Source organism: Lithobates pipiens, unplaced genomic scaffold (assembly GCF_037356315.1).
Source record: "Lithobates pipiens isolate NorthernLeopardFrog02 unplaced genomic scaffold, aLitPip1_a1.2 Scaffold_18, whole genome shotgun sequence".
NCBI classification, from domain to species: Eukaryota; Metazoa; Chordata; class Amphibia; order Anura; family Ranidae; genus Lithobates; species Lithobates pipiens.
The window spans coordinates 506,881,777-506,899,027 of NW_027507758.1; the positions used below are offsets into that span (position 1 = coordinate 506,881,777).

General features: G+C 39.6%; 1 protein-coding gene across 2 annotated transcripts in view; it reads right to left on the bottom strand.

The window, feature by feature from the left end:
* Positions 1-17,251, bottom strand: part of ALKAL2 (ALK and LTK ligand 2) — a 114,723-nt gene that overhangs the window by 27,334 nt on the left and 70,138 nt on the right. For both annotated transcript variants that reach the window (XM_077488697.1, XM_077488698.1), the window contains one exon: positions 15,078-15,151. In XM_077488697.1, coding sequence (XP_077344823.1) covers positions 15,087-15,151 — 65 coding nt within the window. In that variant the 3' untranslated portion in view covers positions 15,078-15,086. The remainder of the gene's footprint in view (positions 1-15,077; positions 15,152-17,251) is intronic.

Genomic DNA, 17,251 nt, shown 5'->3' on the forward strand with positions numbered 1-17,251 from the left:
ATTTATTGGATTACCTAAAAAAAATACAGCCTGTGGGAGATCACCAATGTTCACCAGTGGTATGTATGTAAAACCAAATTAGGGGCAGCCTGGGATTCGGCTATCATAAGAAAGAATGTCAAACAATATTTCCAATTTTTGTTGCTTATAAGGGTTGGCTTAAAAGAAAATAAAACGTGAATAGGTACTGCATGGGGAAAGCGGAGGTTCATTTTAAGCAGTGCAACAGTTTAATAAAAGTTGTTAAAGCCCTGCTTAAAGCTTGATTGCAGCTACAGCCAGCACTCCCATCAAGATCTGCACACAGTAAGCCCAAAATTAAAGGGTATTTAAAGAATTTAAAAAAAAGTTTACCTTTAAATGCATTGCAAATGTTTAAAAGCTCCAAGTTAAGATTCTAACATGTGAAATAACCCAAAAAGTGTTTGTGATACTTTCTGCCTGAATTCTCAGGGGGGGGTTGCTATCTAGTGCATTTTTCTGTGAAGCTGCTTTCAATAAAATGAAACCTGAGTATTTTTAGTTAGTAAGAAACCAAGTGATTTAGGCTGCATTGTGTTTAAGTCACCAGATGGTGCTTGGGAGTAGGAATGAGCTTCGAGTTCGAGTCAAACTCATGTTCGACTCGAACATTGCCTGTTCGCCTGTTCAGCGAACAGTGAACAATTTGGGCTGTTCGTGGCAAATTCGAAAAGCCGGAACACCCTGTACAAGTCTATGGGAGAAATCTAAAGTGCTCATTTTAAAGGCTATTATGCAAGTTACTGTCCTAAAAAGTATTTGGGGACCTGGGTCCTGCCCCAGGGGACATGGATCAATGCAAAAAAAAGTTTTAAAAACGGCAGTTTTTTCAGGAGCAGTGATTTTAATAATGATTAAAGAGAAACAATAAAAGTGTAATATTCCTTTAAATTTCGTACTTGGGGGGTGTCTATAGTATGCCTGTGAAGGGACGCATGTTTCTCGTGCTTAGAACTGTCCCTGCACAAAGTGTCATTTCTGCAGAAAAAAAAATCATTTAAAATCACTCGCGGCTATAATGAATTGTCGGCTCCGTAATACAGAGAACACTCAATGAGTGTTCTCTGTATTACGGGAGCCGACAATTCATTCATTGATAAAAAAAAAAGTGTGGGGTTCCCCCAAATTCAATTACCAGGCCCTTCAGGTCTGGTGTGGATATTAAGGGGAACCCCGTGTCAAATAAAAAATTTTTTTACGTGGGGTTCCCGCTAAATAGCCATACCAGACCCTTCAGGTCTGGTATGGATATTAACCACTTAAGAACCAGGCCTCTTTTTCAGATTTGGCGTTTACATGTTTAAAACATTTTTTTTTGCTAGAAAATTACTTAGAACCCCCAAACATTATATCTTTTTTTTCTAACACCCTAGAGAATAAAATGGCGGTCATTGCAATACTTTTTTTCACACCGTATTTGCGCAGCGATCTTACAAGCACACTTTTTTTGGAAAAAATTCACTTTTTCATTTTTTGAATAAAAAAATAAGACACCAGTAAAATTAGCCCAATTTTTTTTATATTGTGAAAGATAATGTTACGCCGAGTAAATTGATACCCAACATGTCATGCTTCAAAATTGCGCCCGCTCGTGGAATGGCGTCAAACTTTTACCCTCAAAAATCTCCATAAGCGACATTTAAAAAATTCTACAGGTTGCATGTTTTGCGTTACAGAGGAGGTCTAGAGCTAGAATTATTGCTCTCACTCTACCGATCACGGCAATACCTCACATGTGTGGTTTGCACTTTGTTTTCATATGCGGGCGCTACTCACGTATGCGTTCGCTTCTGTGCGCAAGCTCGTCGAGACGGGGGGGGTTAAAATTGTATTTATTTTTTCTTATTTATTTTACTTTATTTTATTTATTTTTACACTTTAAAAAAAAAAATGAATGGATCACTTTTATTCCTATTACAAGGAATGTAAACATCCCTTGTAATAGAAAAAAAGCATGACAGGTCCTCTTAAATATGAGATCTGGGGTCAAAAAGTCCTCAGATCTCATATTTGGACTTAAATGCAATAAAAAATGACATTGAAAAAAAAAAATACCTTTAAGAGGTATGGGCGGAAGTGACGTTTTGACGTCGCTTCCACCCTCCTATGGTATAGAGACGAGTGGGGGCCATCTTAGCCTCACTCGTCTCCATACCCGGCCATCGACAGGACCCGATCACCTCCGCCGCTACCGATGGCTCCGGTAAGCAGTGGAAGGCGTGGGAGGGGGCAGCGGAAGGGGGGGTGGCACCTCTCCTGCCACCAATAATGGTGATCTTGCGGCGAACCTGCTGCGGAGATCACCGTTATCGTACACAGGACCGTCTCCTGTAAAGAGGGATACCTCGGTTGTGGCAGCAGCTGCTGCCGTTTCCGAGATATCCCTCTTCATTAAAAGGACGTATATTTACATGAGGCAGTCCTTAAGTGGTTAAGGGGAACCCCACATCAAATAAAAAAAAAAATGACGTGGGGGTCCCCCTAAAAATCCATACCAGACCTTTTATCCGAGCACGCAACCTGGCAGGCCGCAGGAAAAGAGAGGGGGGACGAGAGAGCGGCCCCCCTCCTGAACCGTACGAGGCCACATGCCCTCAACATTGGGAGGATGCTTTGGGGGTCTGTGACCCCTCAAAGCACCATGTTCCCATGTTGATGGGGACAAGGGCCTCATCCTCACAACCCTGGAAACCTGCGTTACATTAGAGGGGGGCGGGGTCACCCATACGTCATTGGGGAAGCTCTGGCTTCCCTCACTAGTGTCAGAGGGGGCAGGGTCAGGTGGCGGGTGGCCCCGTCCTCCTAATATAAGAAACGTCAGGCGCCCGGATCCCCACAGTGTCTCCTCAGTCGAGACAGAAGATGGATGCATGGATGGACTGCGCTGGACTGAAAATCACCCGTCGGATCAGATCAGCCAACGCTGGACCCCAGAGAGATGATCATTCGTCGCTGGATAGCAAGAGTGGATTACCACCGCTGGAATCTTTTTTTTATTTTTTTATTTTTAATGAAGTAATTTTTCAAAAGTGTGTTTGTCTTATTTAACCATTTTTTATACTTTCTTTGTGAAATGGTAGGGATACTTTTGTACCCCCTTACCATTTCAAACAGGGGGGCTGGGATTTGGGGGTCCCCTTGTTTGATAAGCCCCCCGCCCGCAAACCCCCACAAGCACCGGCCAGGGTTGTGGGGATGAGGCACTTGTCCCCATCAACATGGGGACATGGTGTTTTGAGGGGTCACAGACCCCCAAAGCATCCTCCCAATGTTGAGGGCATGTGGCCTGGTACGGTTCAGGAGGGGGGCCACTCTCTCGTCCCCCCCTCTTTTCCTGTGGCCTGCCAGGTTGCATGCTCGGATAAAGGGTCTGGTATGGATTTTTAGGGGACCCCACGTAAATTTTTTTAAAATTTGATGCGGGGTTCCCCTTAATAGCCATACCAGACCTGAAGGGTCTGGTATGGATATTTAGGGGGAACCCCACGTAATTTTTTTTTTTAATCTGACGCGGGGTTCCCCTTAATATCCATACCAGACCTGAAGGGCCTGGTAATTGAAGTAGGGGGAACCCCACGCTTTTTTTTTTATCAATGAATGAATTATCGGCTCCCATAATACAGAGAACACTCATTGAGTGTCCTCTGTATTACAGAGCCGACAATTCATTATAGCCGCGAGTGATTTTAAATGAATTTTTTTTCTGCAGAAATTACACTTTGTGCAGGGACAGTTCTAAGCACGGGAAACATGCGCCCCTTCACAGGCATACTATAGACACCGCCAGTTACGAAATTTAAAGGAACAGAAGGCGGCGACGATGACAGAAGACCGGGCCACCGCCTGTAAAAGAGCTATAAGAAGGCGCGGTGGCCCGGCAGAAGAACCGAAGAGGGGGACAAGACCCCCGAAGTCGGAAGAAGAGGCCGGCGGTGAGGAAGAAAGCCGGGCTCCTCCGCTAGTAAAAGAGCTAGAAGAAGATAGCAGATTAGTCCAGTGAGAAGACCCCCGAAGACAGAAGACCCCCGGAGCTGTGCAATAAACAATTTTTGCCCTGTGTTGTGTTTTTTTTTTTACTTTTTTTCACAGGTGAATGGGTAGGGGTACATTGTACCCCATACTCATTCACATAGGGTGGGGGGGCCAGTAGACGGGGGCCCCCTTATTAAAGGGGGCTCCCGGATTCCGATAAGCCCCCCGCCCGCAGACCCCGACAACCAACGGCCAGGGTTGTCGGCAAGAGACCCTTGTCCTCATCAACATGGGGACAATGTGCTTTGGGGTGGGGGCCGCGCGGCCCCCCCTTCCCCAAGGCACCCCCCATGTTGAGGGCACACGGCCTGGTACGGCTCAGGAGGGGGGGCACTCGCTCGTCCCCCCCTTTCCTGGCCGGCCGGGTAGCATGCTCGGACAAGGGTCTGATGTGGACCTGGGGGGGACCCCCACGCCGTTTTTTTTCGGCATTGGGGTTGCCCTTTAAGTCCATACCAGGTGGCGGGGCCAGCGACGTCTCCTTCACGGGCCCCGCCTACCTGGAGACGCGCTCGAAATGAGCGGACTTTCCTCCTCGTGTGTGGGCGAGTCCATTCATTTCAAAAGTACGGCGGAAAGTACGGCGGACTTAGTCGCCGTATTAGTCCGCTAAAAAAGTGCCGTGTGTGGGCAAGTAGCCCGTTCGGAAAGTCGGACGGACCGTCCGGCGGAAAGTCCGCCAGACTAAGTCCGTCGAATAGTCGGCTACGTGTGCACGTGGCATTACACATACAACACCTTTACATACCCCACCCACTGGTCTGACATTTGGGAGTGTAGACCTGCAATGGGTCCACCAAGATTAAGTCAGGTGGATAGGTGTCTGATGTAGCCATAGACACAGCTTAGCTTGGATCATGAGGCTGTAAACTCTCAGATGACTCTTAGCAGAGTAATGGGCACATTATATTATTTTCCTTCCAGTGGACGAGATGTTAAGCAGAGAGGGGCATGTAAAAGATTGTATATCATATCTCCTGCTATCAGTAAATAATAATAGAGTTGGAGAGATTTTGCAGTGATGTCAGACTTCATCGATAACAGAGGGTGACAAAAGATTAAACAATATGCACTGTATAATTCTTCAATGCATATCTCTTCTCATGGTCTTCTGCATAAAAAGAAAATGGCTGGCAATGCATGTGGAAAATGTCAATGACTCTTTACTACCTCTAAGAGGTTTCTTTTGCACTAAGAATATCAGCTGACTCATCTCAATATACCCATCAAGGTGTCAACAGAATATGTGGTTCTCCAGGAATTTTGCATTATCATGAAAGGTACATAAAAACATTGGTGGCTTAATTCCACAGTCTGCACAAAGCATGCAAACGCACGTGTAAGAGATCAGCAAATTTCATGTCACGGTCACACCAACACCACTTTTTGTTACTTTATTTCCTCACTGTGCGTCAGTTATCCTATTAAATTAAACAAACGTGTTTAATATTTATTAAAAAAATATAATGTACATATTTAATGCCTATGAGTTTAATAATTTAGCATTGATTCATAATTTAAAAAAAGCTGGAGAACTATTCAGACCTATTCTGTGCCAAAGGAGTAAAAATTTCTGGGGTGCAGTCAGACGCTGTCCCCTAAGGCATCTAGGTAGAATTAATACCACTAGTAATTGAGATTAATATTTTATTAACTTTAAGTACAGATTAGCAGAAGGTGTGGTGTTGCCTGGCAACAGATGGCGGAACTCTATTAAATAGCTAATAAAGTTGCCTCACGTTACAACATCTGTGAAAGGAAATAAAAATGCCAGAATGAATGTAGTCTGACAAGATAATTAAGGTAAAAAAATAAAGATGTGCTAGAAGATATCAGGAAAATTATGTAAATCCTCTAGTGTTTTGCGAATGAGAAAAAAGTTCCAAGGTGGTTCAGTTGTATGGGAACAGGGGTGTTAGAGGTCATGAAAAAAAGAACTGTCATTTCTTAAGCTGGCCACAGTCTGTTCGAATCTCGGCTGGTTTAGCAGGAACTGTCTGAGATTTGAACCACATATGGGCAGGCTGAATGTACCAGGGTTAATTGATCAATCAACTTGGGTAGCAGCATGTCTGATTTTAAATGCAATTAAATGTGATTATTGCTAGCGGCTGCTGTTATAGCCACTAGCAATAATCACTGTGTTCTCCCGGCAGGGACAGCTTCCAGGAGAACACAGTGACTCTGCAGGAGGGATTCCCCCATCAACACAGTCAGGAATTGAGCTCTGTCTATGGCTGGCCTTAGTCGTATGCCCCTGAACTTTAAAGCTCTCTTGGTTCCTCTAGTAAGCATATACTTGTCCTCTCTGATTGATGTGACACTGGGGAATGGTAAGGGGAGGATACACATAGGCAAACATGTCAAGCTAGCAACTTTCTGTGGATACTGAACAAAATATAGGGAGCAGTTTCAATTAGAAAAACAGTCACACGCCCCGTGCTTTTTTTAGCGGAGAAATACAAGCTTCATTACAAAAAACACAATTAGCCATTGTTCTTGAAGAAATACCTGAGCACATATTGCTGCGTTTAAAATGTAAAAAAATTTAATTATATTCAATAAAAACTTTGACTTCAATAATCAAAACATTTATAAAATCGATAGCTATGTATTCACAAAGATGTAGGGAACGAGGGCTGTGGCATTAAATACATATATTGTGCCTATTGGCACTTCATGAAGACTGCACTTACATACCTTTATAAAAAAAAGGGGGTTAAATTAAGGTGCTATACCAAAAAATATATAAAATAAAAAATGTACACAAGTGCAAGCAAAAACAGGCAATATACTCAGTCCTATAAATGATAATCATATAAAATGTGCAGCGCTATAGTGAGAATGAAAAAAGTGCAAAAAACGTGCAAGAAATGTAAAAAATTAAACAACAATGTTAATGTCCTCTAAAGTATGTTAAATTGTAATACAAAAAACATCTCTGATAGTCTGACTTAATCAATACTAAAAATTATTCAGCCACTGATGTGAATAGAGGCTTACCAAAATGAATGGCTACACAATTGAGTGCAGCAGACTCGCATTGGTATCATAGGGAATTGCTGCGTCTTTCTCCTTTTATTCCTGCTGGTAACACTCTGAATAATGATGGATGTGACTAAACTCCAAAGAAACTTATATGGTGTAATATTGTTAAAACAAATCTACACCCAGGTGAAACATCTTTTCACACAAGTAGAAATTGCAACTCCGATCACCAACCTTCACAAGACAGACCCCTAAGCAATGCACACTTACCAGAAAGGTTCTTTAAAACAACATGGGTGAGATGGGGGATTTCCACCACCTCCAATGTCAGGAACCCTTCACACTCTTGTAGGGTAGAACTCCAACCATATGTTCCCACAATATTAAAGGCAATCAAACAAAAAGTGCCTCATGGTGTAGTATTTATTTAAAAAAGGGGAACATATAGTAAAAATAGGTATAAACCATAAAGATAGCTAAAAATCAAACCGCTATAAATACATCAAAAACCATTGTCACTTGGATCACCCATATGGCGGTGTAACGTGTCAGATTTATACATGTCATATCTACCTACATACCTTTATAGACCCAAAATAAAAGGCTTTATACTCCAGACAAACAATTGCCAGTAGAGCTCCACTTATTAAATAATTGCCTCACCTTTCATATCCCATTAATATGATCATAACTGACCCCTGATCAGATGGCAAACTCTTATAGCTGCCCTGCCTGGCTTGGGCAGCTCTAGTCCCAAGGCATACTGCATGTGTACAGACATTTTTCCATAGGCCCTAATGCATCAACTATCTACTTGAAAGCCTGCAAGTAGATGTCTTCTAAATTAGGGCCTATGGAGCAACAGACATGCATGCACAGTACACTACAGCATTTTGGCTCACTGATAAGAACTGGAGCCACCTGAGACACTGTATGCTGCAGTCACTTTCATAAGGCTTACATAGGGAATGAGGAGAGTATGGTGGTAGTTTGCCTCAACTTGTTTTAAAAGTGGAGGTGCTACACACCTCTCAAGTTTGTCAACAGTTTATGACTGACAAAATGACCAAACTGAAATACTAATTATGTAATTAATTAACATGTATTATGATTTAGCCATTGAAATAGAAGCACATGGAAAACCCCAATTTCACTGAAAAATTACCTGGTTCCTAATTGCCTTTAATTACTTTAAAAACTTTAAAATTGAATTTGTGAACTTGAAAAGTTTTCTGCCACAGTTTCTTCTAGTTGTTTTTTGTGAACTTATCAGCACACACCTGAACTTCTCAATTATTCCTAACAGTGAACCAATAACAGTTCCAGAAAACTGATGGCAGAAAAGCACCAAGTGATAGAGTCTGCCCTTTTTTTGTTGAAGATAGACCTAAGCTTAAGTCATCAGCTAACATTTATTTAGGGGAACTGTTTCAAGTCAGTTTAGTGTATTTGTATCCAGTGTATATTATTTGTTATGGACAGTCTATTTAGTCATGTGCTTTGAGCATTTTCATTTCTTCAGACCTGTGTTTGACTTTATTTGGATCACAATGACTTCACATTGTCCCGTCTGTGTATTAAATATTATATAAAGTGTGGGTAAGAGATAAAAAACAATGATATTCCTTGGTGGCACCGTAACACATTTTGAGACAGTCAGGCAACAACTCTGCTATCCCACTGCATTTAAGCTTTAGGATCTGACTTATACTTTCAATACTATTGTCCAGGCTACAGGAAGGCAACACAGTGTGGAATAATTCATGAGAACCAATCAGATTTCATTATATTTAGGTTAGTGCAGAGATGATTTATTTTTTGATCAGCTGCTAATGGTTACTGCACATTACAAATTATCACTGTTCTTTGTGCTGTTTAATTAAATAGGCCAATGATTTGACACCTAGTACTGTTTCACAATAACTGCATAGTTAACTTTGGTTGCCTGGGTGAAAAACATTAAAAGACTTCTCAGTAATTACATGCAATGTTATGTTTTCATTTCTGAGAGAAACTGTTTTATATGACATATGGACAAGATTTATGAGAATGAGAAGATCTAATTTATTCCTTTACAGTCGTGAAATATACATTTGATCTATGGTTAATTGAGGACATTCCCACCAGCGTTGTAGGATGCTTGTGAGACATTGAGCATGTAGTGTAGTGGTGTAATAGAATATGCAGTGAATCATACCTGGAAGAAGAAGAAAGGTTTGACCCATTTCACCTGTATATGGCCTGCAGCTAAAGACTTAAAATAATCAGGATCTAATTTATGTGCCGCAAGATTATTGATATTTACTCTTCAGTATATTGTGTTGTTGCAAACACATGCTTATATGCATATTATATTTCCTTTACAGGAAAATGATTTCTGAACAATATGGGAATAGAGCTGTACCACTTTGATCACACTTTCTATGGCTAGTTACATGTATTGCGATAAGGCAGACCATTAATTATGAATAGGATACCAACACACCAACACAGAGTAAAAATCAAAGATTACCCTTGATCTGAGACACAGATTTTTTTTTTTTTAAGACTTAAGCCTCATACACACAATTTTCCACAAAGCGTCAGACTTTTGTCCGAAGGGCATTGGCCGTGAACTTGTCTTGCATGCAAACCAAACACAATTGTTGGCCAACAAACGCAAATGTAGTGACATACTATGTGGCTTTTCAGCTCTTTAGCGCCACCCTTTGGGCACCTTCTGCTAATGTTGTGTTTGGTGAGCATTGATTCAGAGCATGCGTGTTTGTACTTTGGACTTTTGTCTGATGGACTTGTGTACACACGATCGGAAAATCTGACAACAGACCGCTATCCGCTGTAAATTTATAAACCTGCCATCCAACATTTGTCCACGGAAAATCCGATAACAAATGTCCGATGGAGCATACAAATGGTCGGATTTTAGGCCAACAGTCTGTCAACACACAATTCCCATCGGAAAATCTGAGCGTGTGTACGAGGCTTTACATCTATTTGTAAAACCCTAAACATAATGCTTATTTCTCACTGAAAACCTATAAAGACTCAATTGGAAGCAGCCATACCCAAATCTGAGTGCAACAACTGAAAATAAGGTTATTTATTATAGTCAGGTAATGGCTGCATTCCTCTGAGCTTTAATGTAAAGGTCATTTGCTTTGTTAAAAAGTACATGTAAACAAAGATAGGGTTTATTTATACATGTATAGTATGACTAGATGTAATAAGCAGAATATTTCCCTTATCTTTAGCTTTATGTAGCACCCTCCTAGATAAGTGCTAGAAGTAGGTACATTTCATTTTGGCTCACTGTGCTTAGTGGAGCTGCAGTTTGATAGGTAAATTTAGTTTTGGTTCACTGTAGACAGTGTGGCTATGTTTCATTGTTCTGTCCTGTTTCACTTGCCACAGGTTTGATTGCCCCCTTGTTCTGGAACATAGGTGTTGACCAGGGCAAATGGGCAGCATGAATATTTGTACAGCCCTGGCCAATCACTGAAGGTTTCCCAGATGGCTGCTGGGACTCTGTATAGATACTCGGAGACACAGAGCTTCCAGTTATTTTTCCTTCGAAGAAGATTACAGCCTAAGGGGGGCTGCTTGCCCCCTTAGGCCATCCTGCCATATACCTGTGGGATGCTAAGGCCGGAAGCTACTGAAAGCTGACTGAGGGGTTATTGTTTGAGGATCACAGGAATAAAGTGTCACATAGATGTTGGAAGCAGGCAACAAAAAATTCTAGGGACATCTGTGAGTGTAGACTTATAAGAGAGATCCTAGAGACTGTGGGCCACTGCCACCCCTCTGGTGCTAGAGAGTTACCTGTTTTAGAAAAGAGTACATTGGTTGGAGTCTTGATGAACTCAGTCCATATAGTTCTTTGTGAAGGGGCTCTGCTCAAATTTCTCAAAGATGAAGCTTTTGTGTCTTTAGCTACAACTACAAAGCCAAGTCCACTGACAATGACTTTGCTTACAGTTCTACAGAAGGCAGTCTAATGTCTTCACTTTGTACATAGTTCTTTTTCTAGTATCCCACTCAATCCCCTAACCCTACCCAAGTTACCCAAAAATAAAAGCACCAAAAAGAACACCCCTGGACTGTTTATTGAGCTGGAGAGAGACTGTGACTGTGTGCCTGGCTGCCGGGCAATTGCTTTGAACTCTGGGCAAATTTCTAGTGGCTACTATAGGGGTAGCTCTACATTTAGAAAGTTAGCATCTCTATATTAAAGTTTTGGTGCATTTCAGATTTAAATATCACAAGTATTAGACAAGTTTGATGTGCTATTATTCATTATTATGGAAGGTAAGTTTTAAAACCACACAAAAATGGATTTATAACACACCTCAACCAATAATGCCAAAAAACACAGAGGTGTGAATGTACCCTTACAAACAATTACAAAACAACTTTTTTTTATATTATTTACAGGATTCTGAAATGAAGTGTAAAGCATGACATCTCTCATTTGTTATGGTACTTTAAGTTAAAGTAGACTGAAAGGCTATAATAACCCAAGTTTAAAACAGTTCCCCGCACTGTTCCTATCAATGCTGTCCTGTACTGCATTTACACTGTGATTTCTTACAAACATTATGCATTGATTGGAGCAGTGGGAGGGATAATTTGGTTATTTTAGCCTTCCCCTCTGGTTTAATAAATTTTCTGAATTTTATTTTCTAGAATAAAGAGTGCCCAGTGTATAGTTTACAGTCCAGTGCAAAAAATGATTGCCAACATGTTTTGGGGAGCTTTACTGATCTTCCTTCACTAGGGGTTTGTGAAGTTGAGGGTTGTGAGAAAGCTGGACTAAGAAAGGGTATCCTGCAACAGATTTCTCTACCATGTAATAAATACCTGCTTTTTTTCTGAAGGGCCTGCTCTGGTCACCAACCTAACAGATAGACCCATGACCTGGCAGCCCCTTCAGAAAAAAAAATGATAAATGAAAACTGAGCTGGACTGTCAAACACATCTTGCACTCTCTTTATTTTACCAAATATATTAGTGCCACTCTGGGGACCTCCTTTTCAGTTCCCACAGATATTAGAGAGCACATCCTTAACTAAAATATAAAGAGATGATAATATCTACTAAAGCACAAAAAAAAAAATCTCTTTTCATGTTCTGAGCTTTGCCTGTCTTCTGGTCATCCTTTTCCACAACCTCCTGGATTCCTTGCACGTTTTGCATTGTTTCCTCATTGCTCATTCCTTTGGTTTACTTTTAATTCATAAGGAATACATATCCCATGGCACATTGTGGCCTGCAAGCAGCGATTCCTGCACTAACTCTGTCTCCTGAAATGCCTCCTCTCAGCATCTCTGTAGTTCAGAAGTAAGGCTCTGTGAAATATGTGACACAGCAAAGCGTACTCACAAGGCAAAAAAGGAATATGCCATAGACATAAATGTGTGGGAATCTCCAAAAACAAAGTTTTCAAACTTCAAGGTCAATATGATTAATAGGAGTAGGCTAGAAATAATTGAGATTTAATGAGGATATTTATATCTGATTTAATATTTTGACCATAGATACACTTTAAGCGACTTCATTTTCAGCCACTGGAATTCACCAGTGGAATCAGATGGGTTACAAGTGGCGACACGGCTGCTTTTCACTTATTCAGGTTTTACTTTTATATTATTATAACTAATAATGATAACAATATTAATTAAGTACTGTTGGTCTTGTTACTGTCTTAGTAGTACTTAATTAACTAAGACAGTAACAAGACCAACACACAAATCATGATGACAATTCTATCTACACTATCTATCTATCTATCTATCTATCTATCTATCTAAAGGTTAAACACCTAACATATATCAAACAGACCAAAGTAGCAATGATCAAGCCATAAGACTCTTTGGTGTTAAAAGAGGATTCTTTAATTGCAAATCAGGTTAGGTCTCATCACTCTTGTGGGTGTAGTACATTGACACCAGATCAGTCATGGCATGCTTATGTGCCATCATTCTGGAGTGTCTATAGATTTAGCATCAGTCAAGAAATCTGATATATGCTGTGTCCTCCTATATCTGCCTCAAAATTGTAAAGAAGCGTGGGTGTTTTAAGGATGGACAAAGATTTAGTGCCAGTAATTTGTCTTCACTTTCTCCATCTTCAGTGTTATTTATTAAAATCAGTCAATTTCTTTCATGGATTCTTAGCAGATCCCACTCTTAGACAATGAATTGTCACAATGATATTATCCTGATCAAAAGTAATTATTATTATATTTAAAAAAAATATAGGAGTGTGACTGCTACTTTTTGTGAACATAAGTTCATTCTCTCTTTCATTTTCTTTTTTTCAGGCACAGTGTTCAAATGGAGTTTCCACTATATTTATAGATTATTCCAATCCCATTTTGAACACCTTCACCGCTAGGTTCCAGCAATGGAAGGATGTGATTTTGTAAGCTATTAATCATTTTAAAGTGCAACTCTGTCCAGGCTATGGACATTTATGTTTTTGAATAACAAGCAGTAAGAGACCTTTAAAACAAGCTCTCAATGATCTTTATGCTATATCTACTGTGAAATAATACAACCTCATAGATTTCCAGGAGGCTGAGTACACCCCTTAGCGTTTTTCATATATGCAATTGTGGGGCCATTTTATGATGACAGGCATGACATTTTATTACAAAATGTGAGTTGTATTATTGTCTTATGTTTTTTTTAAATAAAATTTAGCAGTAAGGACTGAGATCTTCTATTTTCTGATCCAAATAGAGAGGAATATAGTAGTTGCAGATATCTAAAGAATATTAATCCCCGAGGGGGAAGATGCACTATATGACCTTTTAAAACTTGAGGAGTCCAACCAAAGAGGTCCGGGCACATCTATTACCACAGAGAGTGGGAAAATTAAAGCAGGATTACACTGCATCTGAACACCACAAACCAAAAATGCCTGTTCAATCATTTTTAATATTCAAAGCAAATTTGCCCATCTGAACATGTGTCCATGCTTATTTTGTTGATAAAACACTTTGAAACTGCCCGCTAGCATTTTTTAGTTGTGGCCACCTTGAATAAGGGCAGATGACTGATGTTGCATGTACTTCCTAAAATCCATCTACCCTTAGCTCAGGCTTGAAGACAGGAGAATGTGCTTACCTGAGAAAAACCCTCCTGAAAACTCCTCAGATGCATGCCATCATTGTTTTCACTAATGTTATATTTTACCAGATGTACAGTATATGTAATGCGATTGAGAAACGATATGAGCACATTTTATAAGGCTATAGCTATGTGTGAATCGCAGACAAGTGTCAGCTACCTGTTGGATTAGGGGGGAGTATTAATTGTGTGGGGACTTTTTAGTTCAAACTCTTCAGACTTCATGCACAGTAGCGTTTTTTATATGTTTTTAGCATTTTATTTCTGCTCATAGAAGCTAAATAGTGTTAATCCAATGTGACCATGCACTCTACTTTAGGCTATTAGCATTTTTTGAGCTTCAGCGTCTAGGAGCAGAAAAAGAGTTTCTTGGAGCATTTTTTTCATCAGAAACTCTCCTAAATGCTCCTAAATGTTACTAATACATTTTTTAGCTTTTTTCTCCTTTTTTTAAGGAACTGCAAAGATGTTAATATGATGCTAACACTCCTAAACACTCTTAAAAGCTCCTATAAGCTCCTAAAATGCTACTACAAAAAGCTATTACTAGCGTTTTTATCCAGTGTTTTTTCCAGCATTTTTTTAGCTTAAAAAAAAAAAAACTAGTATGCATGGAGCACGGGTTTCAGTTGGTTACAGCACCTACTGGATTGTTAAAAGCTTTGCTACTGCTTGTTAATAATATGCAAATACATAATGTCCTTAGTTTGGTCACAGGGGCATTGTAAGTAAGTATTGTAAGTAAGCCTCACCATTGTTTCATGTTTTTCATATATGCCGATGGGAGGGGAGCTTGAACCAGGCATGTTATGGATCAGGGCATATGAGAGACAAGATATCTCTTGTTAACAGACAGCTTGGGTATTTTATAAAAAAATAAAAAAATACAGAAGGTACACTTACTATATTTTGTTATCCGTCACTACACATCGGACTTACGGCCAATCTGGTAAGGAGTCTTGCACATCTTTTATAATCTGTCATAAAAAAAAAAAAGATTTCTAAATTCAATTTTATTTACAGAAATGTAAAGTATTATTTAAATTCATGCTTCATATAACCACAACGACACATCAGGTTTATCATTACCCTGTAATTTTGATAAGTGTTTATTAATTCAATTATATTAATTTTATTATTTTATTAATATAAACTGTTTATTTAAAAATTAAATAATTAAAAGGTAGAAACTTAAAACATTAAAGCACATATTTCTTCATTTTCTATGATGTTAGATTTACAGTATATATGGATACAGTATGTATCTTTCTAGGTACCTCTAAAGAAGAGAACTGGTAATCAAAGAGGAACTCTGGGCAAACAGCAGAATACAAAGCTAAAATATACAGTATTAATTGTTTTATATGCAAAAGGATTGCAAATTCTGTTAATTTAATCTTTGAATCACACCAATGCTTCCTATTTCAGGTTCTACGTTAGATCTGATTTCAATAAAAAAAGGTAAATTGGTCTGAACAGGGACTTCTATGAGCTGCACATTTTTTTTGTGTGCTTTGACAAGTGGACATGCATTGCCGACATTTTAATTGACACCAAGACTCCAGCTTTGGGAATGGGGAGAGCCCAGCAGCTTACTTCCTTCCTCCACTCTATGCCCAAGCCCATCTTCTTTCACAGACAACTTACGCCAAACTTTGCCAAGGCAGAGGTGCAGTTTGGAAGACATTTTACACCATTTTGTACTGGGCATACACTTCCAACAAGACCCCCTCCTATCTTGCTACATTAAAAAAACTTGATTATTACATTTCCTGATCACTAAAAAGACTGCATTCTACTTAAAAGATTTTAACATTTACACAATTTGAACTAGCGGGTACAGGACCCCTTCTGTCCTTGTAAACAAAGTAACCTGTGCTGGAGATGTAGGGCTCACAAACGCACACTCCTGCCCATAGTCTTGGTCTGTCCTGCCATACACCACAGATCCCTCACATAATCCAAAAACTTACGGACATCTCTCTTTGACAACCCAGCCACTGTCCTATTAAATCTGATGCCTTTGTCCAGGAAACGCTGGAGCAAGTGTCCCTGGTATATGGAAACAACAGTCCCCACCTACTGTAGTGCAATGGTTTGCCAGAGTGAACATGATACAACATATGGAGCAACTTACCCCTGCCCTAGGGGATATGTCTGAAGATCTATTCCAATTCTCTGATGAATACATCCAGTATTAATATGCTGTCATCTACATCCTACATTACTCTCTTATATGGTGGGTAGTACCCCCCCCCCCCCCCCCCACCACACACACACACACACTCACAGTCACCCTTTCTTGTCCTTTACCTCTCCCATTGTCTCCCTCCCCTCTTCATTATCTTTTTTTCTCTCTTCCCCTCCATTTTCTCCCTCCCACCGCCTCCTTTTAGTCTCTCTTCTTATCCTCTTTTCTATTACGTTTTCCCTATATACACCTATTAAAAACTGAAAACTTGCTAAATGCTGGACTCATACATGTCACTGATGGAATATCCTTCCTGAGAGATACAGAATTGCAAACTTACAATTCTAATATTCTAATGTGACACATGTCAACTCACGTTTCTTTGTCTAACTTTGCCTATGCATATATCATTGACTAATTACTAGACAAGATGTATCTTGTCAACATGTTAAATCCAATGTAAGCCTTTAAACCATTTTTTTAAAAAGGTAAACTTTTATGGTTCTGATTAGTTATTTTCTCTTTTTTAATGATTACTAGATTAAATACTGATAATTTATATCACATTTAATATGAGATGCTTTCATGACACTGTGTTTCCAAAGTGTTCTGGGCTTTTTTTTATAAGATAGCTGGTCATCTTAAACAAACACCCCAAAGAGAGTTCAGTGGACTAGATTCAGGGTGGTTGAATCTTCCTCTGACCATTCAACTATATTAAGTCTTAATTGAGCAAACCACTGGAGTATCGAATTATACTACACTGGCTGCAGATAATAAATATGAATTCTTTTTATTTACATTTTTTATATATGAAATACTTCAGTTAAAAGAGAACAGATATTACATTTTCAATTTTTATTGCCGAACATAATCAAGAAAATAT